The sequence below is a fragment of the Microcaecilia unicolor genome, chromosome 3 (genome assembly GCF_901765095.1).
Source record: "Microcaecilia unicolor chromosome 3, aMicUni1.1, whole genome shotgun sequence".
NCBI classification, from domain to species: Eukaryota; Metazoa; Chordata; class Amphibia; order Gymnophiona; family Siphonopidae; genus Microcaecilia; species Microcaecilia unicolor.
In genome coordinates, this window is record NC_044033.1 from 74836691 (window position 1) to 74855435 (window position 18745).

The window sequence follows — 18745 nt, forward strand, 5'->3', positions numbered from 1 at the left end:
TGTACTTAAAAGCACAGTATTAAGAAAAAAGTGTCCTCCAGATTAAGAAAACTGGATTTCAACTACTTTAGTAAGACAGAAGGATGAAAGTACCTTTGAGAGCTACTGCTATCTGAAACCAGGGCACAGGTATGCCTTGAGGTAGCTTGTCTACTCTGTATTATATGTTCTTAACAACTTATATCTCTACAGCCACTAGGATGAATCAGACAAATCACAATATTTCCTGCTCTTCCAGCTCTAGCTTTCGGACAAGTAATTTTAAAATTAGCCTTATACTGAGCTAGAATAAATCCTCTTAAGATATGTCCTGGGCTACCACAGGTCCCTACAATTACCCACTTGGGAAAGACAAGGGCAAGAGGATACTACTATTATTATAACATTATCCAGTGCAGAAAATATATGAGGAGATTTTAAAGCAGTAAACACATCAGAAATTAAAGACCAGTTAAAAAGTGAATTGTAAGATTAACCATTTTGAGTTTTTCTTTGAGATTGTTTTCCTGATCTTGGATCTCCCAGTTGTGGACGATTATATAACATATATTGGTGGGAGAAAATGTTTTCTTTTTTAATATCAATTTCTGTTTTCCCTTACATTTATGTTATACATGTGAATGTAATGAAGTAAAATGATAAATAATAAAAAATTAAAAACCAGCAGAGACTTCCAGTGATGTCAGACAACATGGCTGCATGAAAACGGAACTCCGGCCCAGATTAGCAATTAAACCCTGCAATTCATTAGCATTCTCCACCACAGTGATGTGGAAATGAGCAATTCTACCTCCTAGCAGTCTCTGGATATGATGGTCAAGAGGCCAGATGAGTCTTGCGGTGCTGCTCATGCGGCTGACAAGAGCAGCTTCCCCATATGTGGGGAATGTCCATGGTGGCGCACATGGATTCAGGCAAGGAGGCTAGATGAGAACAGGAGATTGCATGTCGTCAAAAAACTGAAGCTCAGCCTCACCTCCCCCACGTAACCCGTCACCCCTGTACCCCAAAACAAACTTAGCTGCTGCATCCATTGTTGTTCTTTGTTGGTAGCATTTTTATTTGATCTCACTTGTTTTTTCAAACATCCTAGTTTGTGCAGCTTATGGATGTGCACAGAGGAAGTATCGGTTTCATCAGAGTACTAATTTGTTCTAAATTGTAATCAGTGTGTCATTTGGAGGGCTGGTTATAGGGACTCCCTAGCAGGCACTGTATTTGTGCATAGATGTTTTCACCTAGTAAAGAACCACCACAACAGACATGTTATGAGAATCAGGTGCTCAACATTCAGGGTTTCTATTTATAAGTACACAGGATTTTAACAAAAAAATCTTAATTAGGTTGGAACCTAGGAGCATTTTTTTTTTCCTGTGCATACATCAAAAGTAAAGGATGGTATGTGGGAACTTGCTCCTTTTTGTTTGTGGAATGCTGTGGTATATTTGCATTTGTATCCCGCATTTTCCCACCTTTTTGCAGGCTCAAATGTGGCTTACATTATGCCGTAATGGCGATCACCATTTCCGGAAAGCGAAAGCTACATACCTGTAGAAGGTATTCTCCGAGGACAGCAGGCCGATTGTTCTCACTGATGGGTGACGTCCGCGGCAGCCCCTTCAATCGGAGATCTTCACTAGCAAAGACGTTTGCTAGCCCTCGCGTGCACACCGCGCATGCGCGACCATCTTCCCACCCAAACTCGCTCATGTTTGTCAGTCCAGTAATAGCAAAGACAAAGAAAAGGGAAGACAACTCCAAAGGGGAGGCGGGCGGGTTGGTGAGAACAATCAGCCTGCTGTCCTCGGAGAATACCTTCTACAGGTATGTAGCTTTCCGCGTTCTCTGAGGACAAGCAGGCTGCTTGTTCTCACTGATATGGTATCCCTAGCTCCCAGGCTCACTCAAAACAAACAAAACATTGGTCAACTGGGCCTCGCACGGCGAGGACATAACTGAGATTGACCTAAACTTTAAGAGTGCAGCCTGGAACAAAATAAAAATGGGCCTAGGGGGGTGGAGTTGGATTCTAAACCCCGAACAGATTCTGCAGTACCGACTGCCCAACCAACTGTCGCGTCGGGTATCCTGCTGCAGGCAGTAATGCGATGTGAATGTGTGGACAGATGACCACGTCGCAGCCTTGCAAATCTCTTCGATAGTGGCTGACTTCAGTGGGCCACTGACGCTGCCATGGCTCTAACACTATGAGCCGTGACATGACCCTCAAGAGTCAGCCCAAACTGGGCGTAAGCGAAGGAAATGCAATCTGCTAGCCAATTAGAAATGGTGCGTTTCCCGACAGCCACCCCCCTCCTGTTGGGATCAAATAAACAATTGGGCGGACTGTCTCTGGGCTGTGTCCGCTCCAGATAGAAGGTCAATGCTCTCTTGCAGTCCAATGTGTGCAGGTTGACGTTCAGCAGGGCGGGTATGCGGATGGGGGAAGAATGTTGGCAAGACAACTGACTGGTTCAGATGGAACTCCGACACCACCTTTGGCAAAAACTTAGGGTGAGTGCGGAGGACTACTCTGTTATGATGAAATTTGTTATAAGGAGCATGAGCTACTAGGGCTTGAAGCTTACTGACTACGAGCTGAAGTGACTGCCACCAAGAAAATGACCTTCCAGGTCAAGTACTTCAGATGGCAGGAATCCAGTGGCTCGAAAGGGGGTTTCATCAGCTGGGTGAGAACGACATTGAGATCCCATGACACTGTAGGAGGTTTGACGGGGGGCTTTAACAAAAGCAAACCTCTCATGAATCGAACTAAAGGCTGTCCCAAGATCAGCTTACCTTCCACATGGTAATAGTATGCACTAAACGCATTAAGATGAACTCTTACAGAGTTTGTCTTAAGACCAGACTCGGACAAGTGCAGAAGGTATTCAAGCAGGGTCTGTGTAGGACAAGAGCGAGGATCTAGGGCCTTGCTGTCACACCAGACGGCAAACCTCCGCCATAGAAAGAAGTAACTCTTCTTAGTGGAATCTTTCCTGGAAGCAAGCAAGACTCTGGAGACACCCTCTGATAGGCCCAAGGAGGCAAAATCTACGCTCTCAACATCCAGGCTGTGAGAGCCAGGACCAGAGGTTGGGATGCAGAAGCGCCCCCTTGTTCTGAGTAATGAGGGTCGGAAAACACTCCAATCTCCACGGTTCTTCGGAAGACAATTACAGAAGAGGGAACCATATCTGACGCGGCCAAAAGTGAGCGATCAGGATCATGGTGCCTTGATCCTACTTGAATTTCAGCAAAGTCTTCCCCACCAAAGGTATGGGAGGATAGGCATACAGGAGACCCTTCCATCAATGTAGGAGGAAGGCATCCGACACTAGTCTGCCGTGGGCCTGAAGTCTGGAACAGAATTGAGGGACCTTGTGATTGACTTGAGCGGCAAAGAGATCCACCAAGGGTGTGCCCAACACTTGAAAGATCTCGCATACCACTCGAGAATTGAGTGACCACTCATGAGGTTGAATGATCCTGCTCAATCTGTCGGCCAGACTGTTGTTTACGCCTGCCAGATACGTGGCTTGAAGAACATGCTGTTCCGGCGAGCCCAAAGCCACATTCTGAAGGCCTCCTGACACAGGGGGCGAGATCCGGTGCCCCCCTGCTTGTTGATGTAGTACATGGCAACCTGATTGTCCGTCTGAATTTGAATAATTTGATGGGACAGCCGATCTTTGAAGGCCTTTAGAGCGTTCCAGACCGCTCGTAACTCCAGGAGGTTGATCTGTAGATCTTGTTCCGGGAGGACCAACTCCCTTGGGTGTGAAGCCCATCTACATGAGCTCCCCAACCCAGGAGAGCCGCATCCGTCGTCAGCACCTTTTATGGCTGAGGAATTTGGAAAGGACGTCCCAGAGTCAAATTGGACCGAACTGTCCACCAATGGAGGGACTGAAGAAAACTCGTGGACAGCAAGATTACGTCCTCTAGGTCCCCAGCAGCTTGGTACCACTGAGACGCTAGGGTCCATTGAGCTGATCTCATGTGAAGGCAGGCCAAGCAATCTCAACATCTGCCGAGCTGTGATCTGCTGGGACGCTCGTACCCCGGAAACAAGGGACAGAAGACTGTCGGCCCTCGCTTCCGGAAGGTAGGCACGAGCTGTCTGAGAATCCAGCAGAGCCCCTATGAATTCAAGTTTCTGAACAGGAAGAAGGTGGGACTTTGGATAATTTATCACAAACCCTAGTAGCTCCAGGAGTCGAATAGTCATCTGCATGGACTGTAGAGCTCCTGCCTCGGAGGTGTTCTTCACCAGCCAATCGTCCAGGTAAGGGAACACGTGACCTCCCAGTCTGCGTAGAGATGCCGCCACTACAGCCAGGCACTTTGTGAACACCCTGGGCGTGGAGGCGAGACCAAAGGGTAGCACACAATACAGAAAGTGCCGTGTTCCCAAACGAAATCAAAGATACTGTCTGTGGGCTGGCAGTATCGGGATATGAGTGTAAGCATCCTTTAAGTCCAGAGAGCATAGCCAATCGTTTTCCTGAATCATAGGCGAAACCAAAGGGTAGCACACAATACTGAAAGTGCCGTGTTCCCAAACTAAATCAAAGATACTGTCTGTGGGCTGGCAGTATCGGGATATGAGTGTAAGCATCCTTTAAGTCCAGAGAGCATAGCCAATCGTTTTTCTGAATCATGGGAAGAAGGGTGCCCAGGGAAAGCATCCTGAACTTTTCTCGGACCAGATATTTGTTTCAGGGCCCTTAGGTCTAGGATGGACGCATCCCCCCTGTTTTCTTTTCCACAAGGAAGTACCTGGAATAGAATCCCAGCCCTTCTTGCCCGGGTGGCACGGGCTCGACCACATTGGCGCTGAGAAGGGCGGAGAGTTCCTCTGCAAGTACCTGCTTGTGCTGGAAGCTGAAGGATTGAGCTCCCGGTGGGCAATTTGGAGGCTTGGAAACCAAATGAGGGAGTATCCCAGCGGACTATTTGGAGAACCCACTGATCAGAGGTTATGAGAGGCCACCTTTGGTGAAAAACTTTTAACCTCCCCCCGACCGGCAGATCGTCCGGCACAGACACTTGGATTTCGGCTATGCTCTGCTGGAGCCAGTCAAAAGTCTGCCCCTTGCTTTTGCTGGGGAGCCGCAGGGGCCTGCTGAGTCACACGCTGTTGACGAGAACGAGCGCTGGGCTTGGCCTGGGCAGCAGGCTGGCAAGAGGGAGGATTGTACCTACGTCTATTAGAAGGATAGGTAACAGTCCTTCTGCCATAAAAACATCTACCAGTTGAGGTAGATGCTGAAGGCGCCCGGCGGGAGAATTTGTTGAATGCGGTGTCCCACTGGTGGAGCTGCTCTACCACCTGTTCGACCTTTTCACCAAAAATATTATCCCCCCGGCAAGGAGAATTCGCAATCCGCTGCTGAATCCTATTTTCCAGGTCGGAGGCACGCAGCCATGAGAGTCTGCGCATCACCACACCTTGAGCAGCGGCCCTGGACGCAACATCAAAAGTATCGTAAACACCCCTGGCCAGGAATTTACGACACGCCTTCAGCTGCCTGACCACCTGCTGAAAAGGCTTGGCTTGCTCAGAAGGGAGCTTATCCACCAAGTCCGCCAACTGCCGCACATTGTTCCTCATATGAATGGTCGTGCAGAGCTGGTAAGACTGGATTTTGGCCACAAGCATTGGTAAGTCTTCCTCCCAAAAGAATCCAAGGTTTTAGAGTCTCTGCCCGGGGGCGCCGAAGCATACTCTCTAGAACTCTTGACCTTCTTAAGGGCCAGATCCACAACCCCAGAGTCGTGAGGCAACTGAGTCCGCATCAAATGAGGGTCCCCACGGATCCGATACTGGGATTCAATCTTCTTGGGAATGTGGGGATTAGTTAGTGGCTTCGTCCAGTTCTCCAGCAGTGTCTTCTTGAAGACATGATGCATAGGTACTGTGGACGATTCCTTAGGTGGCGAAGGATAGTCCAAAAGCTCAAACATTTCAGCCCTTGGCTCATCCTCCGTAACCAAAGGGAAGGGAATTGCCGTAGACATTTCCTGGACAAAGGCCGCAAAAGATAGACTCTCGGGAGGAGAAAGCTGTCTTTCAGGGGAAGTGGGGGGTATCAGAAGTAAGACCGTCAGACTCCTCATCCGAGAAATATCTGGCGTCTTCCTCTGCCTCCCACGAGGCCTCACCATCGGTGTCGGACACTAGTTCATGAACCTCTGTCTGAAGCCATGCCCGTCTTGACTCTGTAGACATATGGCCACGGTGGGAACATCGAGAAGTAGACTCCCGCATCGGCGGCGATGAAGCTCCCTTCATCGACGTCGTCGGAGAGTCTACTTGGGAGGCAGCAGACGCGGGCACTGCCACCGGTACTGGAGACCTCACGACGGGCAAGGGGCCAGCAGTCGCCTCACTCGACGGCACCGGCGGCACAAGCACCCCCAGTACCGGAGAAGGGCGCAACAGCTCCTCCAGGATCCCTGGAAGGATGGCCCTGAGGCTCTTGCTTAGAGCGGCTGTCGAGGAAGGCTGGGAGTCCGGTACAGGCAACAAACTGAGAATCTGCTCAGGGCGCGGAGGCGGTACTGGGCTGTCCAGGGTAGAGCGCATCGACACCTCCTGAATGGAGGGTGAGCGGTCCTCCCAGCGTCAATGCCTAGTGGGTGCAGACTCCCTCGGCGACCCAGAGCTCTCGATACCATGATGGGAAGGTGACCGGTGCCGATACTTCTTTGCCTTCATGCGAAGCACGTCACCAGAACCTCCTGGTACCGACGAGGACGTCGAATCCAAGCGCCTCTTCCTCGGGGCCAGGTCCAAAGAAGGTCAATCCCGGGGGGCCTGTACCGCAGGAGCCCTCGAGGCAGGGGGAGACCTACTCGAGGGCTCACTGCCACCAGCAGGGGAATGGACAGCCCTCACCTGCATTCCGGACGAAGAGGCACCCTCCGACGACATCAGTACCAACGATGATCTTGGTACCGTAGACGCTGGAGCACCGGTCGATGACCTCGATACTGAAACCGTCGAAACACCAGGCGAGGCCCCGAACAGAACGTTCCACTGGGCCAATCTCGCCGCCTGAGTTCTCTTTTTTAACAAAGAACAGAGAGTATAGGCCTAAGGACGGTGCCCAGCCCCCAGACACTGAAGGCACGAGGCGTGCCTATCAGCGAGCGAGATAGCCCGGTTGCACTGGGTGCACTGCTTGAAGCCGCTGGGAGGCTTCGATGACATGGGCGGAAAAATCACGCCGGCGAAATCAAAATTCGCAATGATGATAAAGGCACCAAAAATAAAAAGGGAGAAAACCCGTAAGGGCGGCCAACAGGGCCGCTACCGAAAGCGAAAGGAAACTTGTATGGGAAAACAACTCAAAAATAAAGGAAAGGTTTCTTTTTTTTTTTTTTTCGAAGAACACACGAACTAGAAAAATAAGACGACTTCCGAAACGGAAGGACGCAAGAAAAGCGCGAGGGTCTCCTTAGGGCACAGATCGACGGTAAACACAGCCATCCCGAGCGCAGAAAAAGAAGACTGACGAACACGAGCAAGTTCGGGCGGGAAGACGGCCGTGCATGCGCGGTGTGCGTGCGAGGGCTAGCAAACATCTTTGCTAGTAAAGATCTCCGACTGAAGGGGCTGCCGCGGACGTCACCCATCAGTGAGAACAAGCAGCCTGCTTGTCCTCGGAGAATTAAAGATACAATAGATCTTCATAGGAAGGCAGAAAGACTTGGGAATATAACAAAAGCTAATACACGTTTTTTTGAACTTTCCTAAGGTTTTTTCTATATCTCCTAGAGAAATGCTAAAACGTTATATTAGGGAAATTCTTGGAGTTTTGGAAGACAATATACCCCCCATCTTCTCAGGTGTGCTACCTTCCAGCAAAAGTTATGGAGGATCAACAAAAATATTTGTTTCAAGATAATTTACCTTTGGATGTCTCAGATATTTTATAGAGTCCTCGGACACTGAAACTGCGACACCTTCAACATTACTTGCTCCAGACAAAAGTTGGTTGATGAAACTGTTCTTCAAAAATAGAGGAAAACCTTTTTTGGGTTTTAAAATCCAGATATAACAAGAGAAACTCAGAGGAGACGTTGACAGTTTTTTTTTACCTAAACCAGGTGTCCTTCAGATAGGAGTTACGTTCTGCTGGGCAGACTTATACGGTCTGTGCCCTGAAGAGGACAGGTACAAATCAAAGTAGGGTATACACAAAAAGTAGCACACATGAGTTGTCTTGTTGGGCAGACTGGATTGACCGTGCAGGTCTTTTTCTGCCGTCATCTACTATGTTACTTACGCTACCCCTGTAAATGTGTAGTTAGGCACCAAGCTGTAAAACATGTTTTTTAATTAACTTTCTCAACTCACTGTTTTTCTTGCAGGTAAACGGATCGTGGGGGTTTGACACTACCCTCATGATAGCTCTAATTAAGGAAGAGAACTCCTTAGTATTTCGGGTAATTCTTTATTTTTTTTTCTAAATTTCCTTGATAATTAATACTGTACTATATGCAATCTTGTAGACTTGAGTTAAGCTACCTCAGTGAATATCTTCAAAGACAATAAATTTTTTTCTTTTCCTTTTTATTATTATTATGTTGGATAGCTATATTTTCTATACAAGTGAGCTCTTGGTTTAAAATGATGAATAAAAAAAAAAAAAAGACTAGAGAACCACAGCAGTTAGAAAGGTGAAACAGATCCTTAATGAATAATTAAGACAGCTGAAGCCAGCTTGGCCATAAATTCCAGGTCTTATTCAAAAGGGAAACAAACATTAACCATCTAGAGAAAAAATAGATTTTGGGCTACTTGCTGTGGGTAGATCTGAATCTGGGGAAAATTCAAGTTACTGAGAATCATTTTGTGAAGACCATGCTTAAAATGTGGTGGTGGTGGGGGGGGCTAAATTGTTAAAGGGGGGGGGGGAGGGGTTCTATTATTTGCCCATAAGGTATAACCAAGACTTGGCTATACCTTATGGGCGAATAATAGAACCCAGGCCGAGATGCAGGATGGAGGTCTTTAGGTGAAGGGAGAAACTGAATTTGTTATTTTGGCCAACTGATGGAAGGAGGGACAAAAACTGGATTTTCCTAGTCTTCAAGACAATTATCAGTTACAACAGGGGGATTTGTTCCCATACCTGCAGGTGAAAGATTATATTCAGAGAGTGAAGGCTAATGCACTAGGACAATTTGCTAAAACTGAATTTGAACAAATGTTGGGCACTAATGCAAAAAGGGGATATATTTTACAACTGTATTGGTTTCTACATGAGGGTAAATATGGGAAGACAGGGTATATGTTATCATGGGAGAGGGACTCTTACACAACAGAAGTCAGAGGATATTTTAATTATGAATACACATTTCATCTGCCCCACAAATACTTGAAAATGTTCTTAAAATGCTAGCACATTGACCTAAAATACCACTTGTAGTAGGCTATGTATTAGGCAAAATGGATATTAGGTGCTGGAGGGGTTTGTAGGGAGGTAGGCACCTATAAACATGTGTGGTGGAGATGCCCTAAGCTCTAGAACTATTTGAAAAATGTTTTTGATTATGTGCAGAAACTGAGTGCAAGTCAATCATTACCCTGGAAACAGTTTCCTGAATGCCCCATGTTTAAACTAATGATGTACTCATGGCTGTCTGCATGGTGATCACACAACCGTGTCAAAGAGCCTCCCACATTGCACAATCTCACTGCATTACAGAATCATATATAACATTAATTTCAACACATATGGGGTCAATATTTGGAACTGGAAAATGACAACAGTCCATTTTGGGGTCAGCACTCCTGAATGATAGCCATCTTGGACTATGCTAGATGGCCAACAATTTAAGAGAGAAGTGTGCCCTGTGCAGGGTTGGAGTTTATGGTTTATTTGAGAAAGTTCTCATTGTTCTAATATTCTATGATCGATTGTTGGAGGATGTGGGGGGGGGGGGGGCTTTATTGAATATGTAATGTACTGAGTTGGTGTTTGTTGGTTTAATGTGGGAGTTGAAGAACCTAGCATGACTCACAAGTTGTATTTTTATTGATGTTCTTTAAGTTAAAAATAAAAAAAATTACAGACTACCATACACTTTCAAATCAAAGCATAAATACAAAGGTATATAAGGGGAAATACTTTTCCAGGCCACATGCTAGACACTGGTTTCTCCACAAATAAGTCTTACTGTAGAGTTGCAAATTATTTGTTTTCTCACCGTCAACAAACCCCATCATTCCTTGGATTCACAACTGCTTCAATTCTATCTGCGTTTTGTATACCACTAGTTCTCCAACAAGGGATTCACAGCAGTGAATAAATAAAATTACCTTTACAATTGAGGGATACAATCATTTGTAGATATACATAATAGCCATACTGGGTCAGACCAGTGGTCCATCTAGCCCAGTATCATGGTTCCAGCAGTGGCCAATCCAGGTCACAAGTACCTGGCAGAAACCCAATTAGCAGCGCCATTCCATGCTACCAATCCCAGGGTAAGCAGTGGCTTCCCCAATAACAGACTATGGACCTTTCCCAATAACAGACTATGGAACTTATTCAAACCTTTTTTTAAAGCCAAATACACTAACCGCCATCACTACATCTTCCGGCAATGAGCACCAGAGCTTAGCTATTCTTTGAGTGAAAAAAGATTTCCCCCTATTTGTTTTAAAAGTATTCCCATGCAATTTCATTGACCGTCCCCTAGTCTTTGTACTTTTTGAATAAGTGAAAAAACAACTTACCTCCACATGCTCCACACCACTCAGGATTTTATAGACCTCAATTATATCTTCTCTCAAGACGTCTCTTTTCCAAGCGGAAGAGCCCTAACCTCTTTAGCCTTTCCTCATATGGGAGCAGTTCCATCCCCTCTATCATTTTGGTTGCTATTCTTTGAAGCTTTTCTGATTCCACTATATCTTTTTTTGAGATATGGTGACCACAATTGGAGGTTGCATCATGAAGCGATACAGAGGCATTATAATATTTTTTGGTCTTATTTTGCATCACTCTCCTAATAATTCCTAGCATCCTGTTTGCTTTTTTGGCCACCACCACCACACACTGGGCAGATTTCAGCGTATTGTCTACAATGACACCTAGATCTTTTTCTTGAGTGCTAACTCCCGAAGTGGACCCTACATCAGGTAACTATGATTGGGATTATTCTTCCCAATGTGCATCACTTTTCATTTGTCTGCAATAATTTTATTTATCAGACACTGTCTCTTTGAATGTGATGACAATAAACATTTGACAAATTTAAATTTGTCATTTGGATGCCGAGTCTTCCAGTTTCCTAAAGTCTTCCTGCAATTTTTCACAAACTGCATGCGTTCTGACAATTTTGAAACTTTTCTTTCATCTGCAAACTTAAATCACCTCACTCACTGTTCCGATTTCCAGCGTAGTATACTATCAGTAATTTAGCATGTGTATTACTTTTCAAACAGGTAAGTTTTTAAAGCCTTTCTAAAGGACAACTATAATAGACATTTTATTTCAAGCATGTTCCAGCACCTTGCCCCTTGAAATGGAAAAGAATGTTCATAAATAGATTTTAAGCTTATATTGTTAAAATAACCTCTTCTTACCCTGCTAGATAAGCAGCTCATAGCTTTATTCTACACTAACTCACAAACCAAATGCAGAAAAATATGAGGTAGAGCCGAGTGTGGCTTCTACCACAAAATTAACTCAAAAAAAAATTCCACGCCCACGCAGTAAGTATGCAACTTACTGCCACATTAATCTGCAGCTCATTGTAAAATGTCACCCTTCTTGTCAATGCTTTAGCAGTGAATGGCTCATGTACTGACGGGTGGAGTGACATAAAAAAGCAAGCCATGAGCAAAGAAAGCATTCTGCATCGGAACTGCCCCCCCCCCCCAACACCCAAAAAAATAAATTTTCGTGGAGGACCCTTTCCCCATCCCCACACATTCGCATGGGCTAAAACAGAAATCACAATATATCCTTCAGGCAACAGACCAGACCCCACAGACTGCTTGCAGTAGCCTTGGGATTGTTTCCAAAGCTACTCAGTTTCATTTGCATAAACTGATAAAGATTGAAAAACAAGACCAAGAAGACATCTGTATAAGAATCACAGTGGCTCGATAGTAGGAGGAGCCATCTCTGCCACCATACCCAAACCCACTAAAATTCAGCTGGCTGCTATTTCATCATCACAATGCTCCACCTTACTATGCATCAGCAGTTGGTATAGATAGGCAAACTAGATAGGCCATATGGACTTTTTTTCTCTGTCATGTCTATTCCCATTTCTGTTTTGATATGAAAGTGATTTGAGATATCATGTATAAAATCTATGATGTATTGCTAAAAATTAGAAATAAAGACTAACTGATAACAAAAAGAATAAGGCAATATACACAAAGTTCTCTCAACTTGTTTTAAGGCTACCTTAATGTATCTTTTTGACAAGCTTCCAGGAGCTAAAACCCCTTTCTTCAGGTCAGAACAGAGTAGAGAGTTGAAAGGGTACAGAAATTTCACTCCTCCCCACTGGACACTCTTCCATCCCCTGTACTAAAATAACCCTACTTAAACCATGATATCAACCATATCCATTAATCTTTTTAGTGCTATTATATAATTGCTAAACTAGCTTAAAAACACAAGGAAAGGATAGGTAGGCTGGCCTGACACTACACTTCCACTGGAACCCACGCATGACCTGCATCCATCCTGCAGATCCCACACTCTCTAGAACCTATACCTTTAAGATAACTAATAGTCTGCCAGTTTGGAGCAAGTATTTAAAAACTATAAACACACTATTTCGTCAAACGATTATAAGTAGTTGAGAACTTTCAACCTATTTTGTGGGATACAATAAAAATGTATGCGATATTAGCAGAATACAAATTATATACTCTACATAATCATGTGGAAAAACCGCACAGCTATAGCCTTTAGAATTCACACAAGCCTTTACTTCAATTCCACATCTGAAAAGACTGCTGTTAATCCACTTGCATCTGAATAAGGATCAATTAATATTTTGTATGCAATAACTTTTCATTAGCCTCTCTCAAGGCACTAAGCCAACACCCACTGTTCCGTTAATCCTTTTGCATCTAAATAAGGTTCAATGAATATTTTGTATGCAATAACTTTTCATTAGTCTCTCTCAAGGCACTACGCCAACACCCACTGTGCCGTTAATCCTTTTGCATCTAAATAAGGATCAATTAATATTTTATTATTAGCATTTGTATAGCGCTACCAGACACACGCAGCCCTGAACACCTGATACAAAGAGCCAGTCCCTGCTCGAAAGAGCTTACAATCTAAATAATACAGACAGACAAGACAGTTACGGGTGTATGTATTTTGTATGCAATAACTTTTCATTAGCCTCTCTCAAGGCATTAATCCAAAACCTTCTCGTTGACTCATTTGGTCAACACGGAAACCCTGCCTTCACCAACAAGTCAAGGAGTTAGCTTCAAGCCTTTCGCTGCTCTCACTGCATGAGTAAGTGCAGAAAACCTGTGTGCACCCCCAAAATGCGTCCCCCCCCCCCGGTCCCTCATCAAATAAATCCCCCCGCACTCACCAAAAAAAATCCTACCACTCCCGTTCTCTCCAAACCAAACAGAAACGTGAGAGCCCCTGCTCTTCCCCCACCCTTACCTGGTTTCCAAGGACAGCGGTGGCGCAAGCGGTGGATACCTCCTTGGGCCCGAACCAGACAGAGGCGACGCGCGACGGCAGCCCCAAAATGAAAACTTGTGCCACCGAGCACACGGTCTGCGCCAGCATGGTGACGCCGAAGAGCGAGGGCCTCACGCTCGCGCACTTGAGCCACGCGCCCAAGCAGTTGAGGCCCGAGCCCAGTACGGCAGTGAGCCGCAGTCCGCCGGAGTCCAGCAGCCAGGTGGCGGGGAAAATGAGCGGCACGTACACCAGCATATAGACCATGGAGAGCCAGTCGATTTTGTCGCTGGTGACCTGGTAGAAGCGCGTGAAAATGCTGGTGATGATGCTGTACTGGATCCACTGAAATGCATTGACCAGGGAATAGCAGCTGAAGATGGCCAGCACGACGAATCTACGCGGGTAGAGTCTGGTCTGTAATCTCTCGGGCTGTGCTGCCACAGCCACATCTTGCAGCATAGCTTGGCGCTCCTCGTCTGGAGGCGACGGACCCCGCCCCTCAACGTGACCGACCACGGGGAGCTGAGACATGCTGTCGTTCTCCTCAATCTCTACCGGCTCCTTGCTGGGCTCCGCTGCTTTTTCCTCTTCCCGCGGCGGGACGAACCCGTTCTGATACTGGCATCCTGTGACCATGACTTTTTACAGACGCTCACACACCGCGTGCGTTGAGAAACAATAAGTGGTTACGTGCACTCTAAAAAAGATGTCTCTGTCTAGCGAATAAAATATAACTCATACAATGCCCTTAAATAATAATAAAAAAAAATTGGTATAACCACCAGCTAAAACAACCCACACCCGTATCCTCCTCGCCTCCACCACACGAGGCTATAGTCTTCTAATCTTCATCATCTCGCCCGAGCCGGCACAATTCCTCAGCCAATCAGCGAGCCGAAAGACCATCTCACGGAACCAATCGGAAAAGAAGAAACAGACCCCCTGTTCCGAATCCCAACCTCCTTGCTGCACGCAAGGAGATTTAATAAACCTCCTTGGGTTGGGACGGGTTTAGACGTAACAGGTAAGTCTAGGAGGGATGGTTGTACCAAACGGTAATTGGACGATTCTGTGCAGACGACTTGCGGCGCTGTCTGTAGCGGACACGTGTAAGCAAAACCAGAAAGTAAAAGGGAGCCACTCCCACCACTCTGCTTCCCAGAAGAAGATTCATTCTGGCAAAAGTTAGTATTCACCAGCAGTTTAGTACTAGTGGACATTCCGAAAATATGAGATCACAAGCGTGATATGTGGCATGAAATGCGTAGAGCAAAGCTATTTTATAGGCTGTGGGGAAGAGTTCAGCCACTACTACTATTTAGCATTTCTATAGCGCTACAAGGCATACGCAGCGCTGTACAATGGCCCCACCATTGATTTATTCATTTATTTTACTTTACACGGCATAAGCAGCCTTAAGGGAGGGAGGGGATGGAAATTGATTTGTCTGCTCATGTCCTTACCCCCCCACCCACAAAACACACACCCACCCACCAGTCTAGAAGGTGGAGATGCTTTCTGTGGACACATGGGCACCCTGTGTAAAAGGCTTGGGGGAGATTAAGGCGCTCATTTTATGCTTAGATTATTGTAATTCCTTATATGGTCGTCTCATGTAAATTAATTAAGAAAATTCAATTTTTACAAAGTACAGCAGAGAGATTAATATTTGGACTGGTTAAATACCAGAAGGCAACTCCAATATTGTATAACTTACATTGGCATAGGATAAACTTGCAAATAAAATATGATTGTTTGTTTAATATATAATCCACTTTATGGAAATGATTGGTTAAGGAAAGAATGATATTTAAAACTTAACTACCCATTTGTTAGGAAAATGTGTAGGAGTGGAAGAGTGGCCTAGTGGTTAGCGCAATGGTCTTGAAATCCAGAGGTGGCCGGTTCAAATTCCACTGTTGCTCCTTGTGATCTTGGGTAAGTCACTTAACCCTCCATTGCCTCAGGTACAAACTTAGATTGGGAGCCTTCCTGGGACAGAGAAATATCCAGCATACCTGAATGTAACTCACCTTGAGCTACTACTGAAAAAGGTGTGAGCAAAATCCAAATCCTATAAAATATTTTTGCACTTCTGTCTGGCTGCCTGGGTTTTTTTTTTTTTTTTTGTTACATTTGTACCCCGCGTTTTCCCACTCATGGCAGGCTCAATGCGGCTTACATATACAGGTACTTATTTGTACCTGGGGCAATGGAGGGTTAAGTGACTTGCCCAGAGTCACAAGGAGCTGCCTGTGCCCGAAGTGGGAATCGAACTCAGTTCCCCAGGACCAGAGTCCACCACCCTAACATAGTTCCTATTGGTCCGCCCTGGGGATGACATCACAGGGCGGACCAATGAGAAGTGAGAGGGAAGGGAACCCAGCAGCAGCAGCCACCGGAGGTGAGTAAACAAATGCCCCCCCCCCCTAAGTTCCATGAGCCCCTCCCTTCCTCCTTCCACTCCCGTCCATCCGTCCGAGTTCCACAGGCCGCGACGGCCCCACTCCCGTTCGAGTTCCAAGCCCCCCCCCCCCCGTCCTCCCATTTCCACCGCCCAGCGCCTCCCTCTCTCTGTCTCTGTGGCCTCCGAGTGCAAGGAGGATTTGTGCGGGTGCCCCAGCCATTCATAAGTGGCAGCTGCTGTTTAAAATGTTTTACCTCCTGCTCTGCCACCAACACTGAAGTCCAGCAAGTACAGACGCCACTTCAGACAGCCTTTTGTTTCGCTTCTGTTTCAGCTGTTTCTCTGGTCCCGCCCTTCCGCAAACAGGAAATGAGGGCGGGACCAGAGGAACAGCTGAAACAGAAGCGAAACCACAGCCTGTCTGAAGCTGCCTCTGTACTTGCTGGACTTCACTGTTGCCGGCCGGGCAGGAGGTAAATGTTTTAAACAACAGCTGCCACTTACGAAGGGCTGGGGCACCCGCACACGTCCTCCTTGCACTCAGAGGCCACAGAGACAGAGGGAGGGAGGCGCTGGGCGGCGGAAATCAGAGGAGAGGGAGGCACGGATATCGGAGGAGAGGGGGGCCTGGAACTCAGCACTGGGGCCATCAGACTGGAGTGGGGAGGGGAGGGGGTCCTGAGATGAGATAGGGGGGGAGGTCCTGAGACAAGAGAGGAGGAGGGGAGGGAGGGGGCCCTGGAACCTTGCTAGCGCCCGTTTCCTTTCTGTTGGAAACGGGCCTCTTTTACTAGTAAATAAATATTTGGAATCTTTTTATATCAAGGTGTAAAAATCTAGAATATCTTACCATTGCATATCAGATAAACCCAGTCATATGCACTGTTTTGAAAACTTTTAAAAACTCATCTCTTTACATATGGGTGGTGATACATGTGTACCAATTTATCTCTTAGGTTACTATGGTGCTCATTTTCAAAGCACTTAGACTTACAAAGTTTCATAGGTTACTATGTAAGTCTAAGTGCTTGGAAAATGCGCCTCTTTGTATGTTTAAATTTGATGTAATTCCCTTGGACTACAGGGTTGTATTCTTATTGTACCCCACTTAGAATCTGAATTAGAACTTAGCAGTCTATAAGAACTACACTCAACGTGTAATTAAACTCTGGAATTCGTTGCCAGAGAATGTGGTATAGGCGGTTAGCTTAGCGGAGTTTTAAAAAGGTTTGGACAGCTTCCTAAAGGAAAAGTCCATAGACCATTATTTAATGGACTTGGGGAAAATCCACTATTTCTGGGATAAGCAGTATAAAATGTTTTGTACTTTTTGGGATCTTGCCAGGTATTTGTAATCTGGATTGGCCACTGTTGGAAACAGGATGCTGGGCTTGATGGACCTTTGGTCTTTCCCAGTATGGCAATACTTATGTACTTATGTACATAGTATAGTACATGGACATAAAAAAAGGGCCAGATAGGTATTTTTCTGTCAAATCCGTTCAAATCGCCATAAACACACGTTGAGAAGATATCCAAGTGGGCGAGCCGCACAGATAAAGACGTTCTGAGAAAGAATGTTTCGGGAGCATGTCATGGGTGGCATTACGGGATGAACTTTTTCTAGCGATAACAGATAGCAGGGTGATGTCCTGAGGTGGAAATGAAAACATTCCAATTTAGACCTGCTATAAAAACAAATAAGTGAAGCCATAACTTGTCTTTGGACCCATTTGTGCTTTTGTTTAGCTGGAGAGTGGAGAGGTGGAGTTGGTCACGGTGTGAAGGAGAGTAGCAAGTTGGAGACTGGTTTGTTTGCTGTCTTTGCCTGCCCCAGTCTGAAACCTATGGTCACCACATTTCTTGCCTTGCCTCTTCTCTATATCACCTTCTTGAACCCATTCATTACATCAGTCAGCCCCCACTCACACCCATCCCTCACTGTTTCTCAGGACCCTTTTTGTCCTTTGCACAAACCCCCCCACAGCTCCCTTTGTACCCCCTTACCTGCTTCTACTGTTTTTTTCCTTGTTCCTCTATGTTCAGTCCCAGTTTGTCAGTGTGCTAGTGGTGGATCAGTTTCTTACTAGGTGGTGCTGAGCTCTGCAGTAGGTGTGCATAGTGGTGTTAATTGGGTTAGGACAGTGATGGCGAACCTTTCAGAGACCGAGTGCCCAAACAGCAACCCAAAATCGAATTATTTATCGCAAAGTGCCGGTACTCATTATGGGCGGGGTCACCACATATGACTCCACCCCTATGATAGCCACACCCCTTACACCAGCCATGGTGCATATAAACAGACATCATTGAAAATATTATACTAGTATAGGAGAAAAAAATAACATGATTTTCTTTCATTCTAAATCATTTCTGTAAGCTGTTACTGCTCCAGTATACCCAGTGCAAACTAAGACAGCAGATGTAAATTCTCAAATTGGACATATTCCAAACACTAAAATGAAAATAAAATGATTTTTTCTACCTTTGTTGTCTGGTGACTTTGTTTTTCTGATCATGCTGGCCCAGTATCCGATTCTGCTGCTATCTGTCCTCTTAACTCCGTTTCCAGGGCTTCCTTTCCATTTATTTCTTTACTTTCCTCTTTTCTTCTTCATTTCTTGCCCTCCATCCATGT

The 18745-nt window shown here is 45.8% G+C and overlaps 1 protein-coding gene across 1 annotated transcript in view; it reads right to left on the reverse strand.

Moving 5' to 3' along the window:
* FLVCR1 (feline leukemia virus subgroup C cellular receptor 1) overlaps nucleotides 1–14493 on the reverse strand; it is a 123626-nt gene extending 109133 nt beyond the window's left edge. Inside the window, 1 exon segment of the mRNA XM_030196048.1 lies at nucleotides 13677–14493. Coding sequence (XP_030051908.1) covers nucleotides 13677–14336 — 660 coding nt within the window. The 5' untranslated portion in view covers nucleotides 14337–14493.
* Between the last annotated feature and the right edge of the window lie 4252 nt (nucleotides 14494–18745).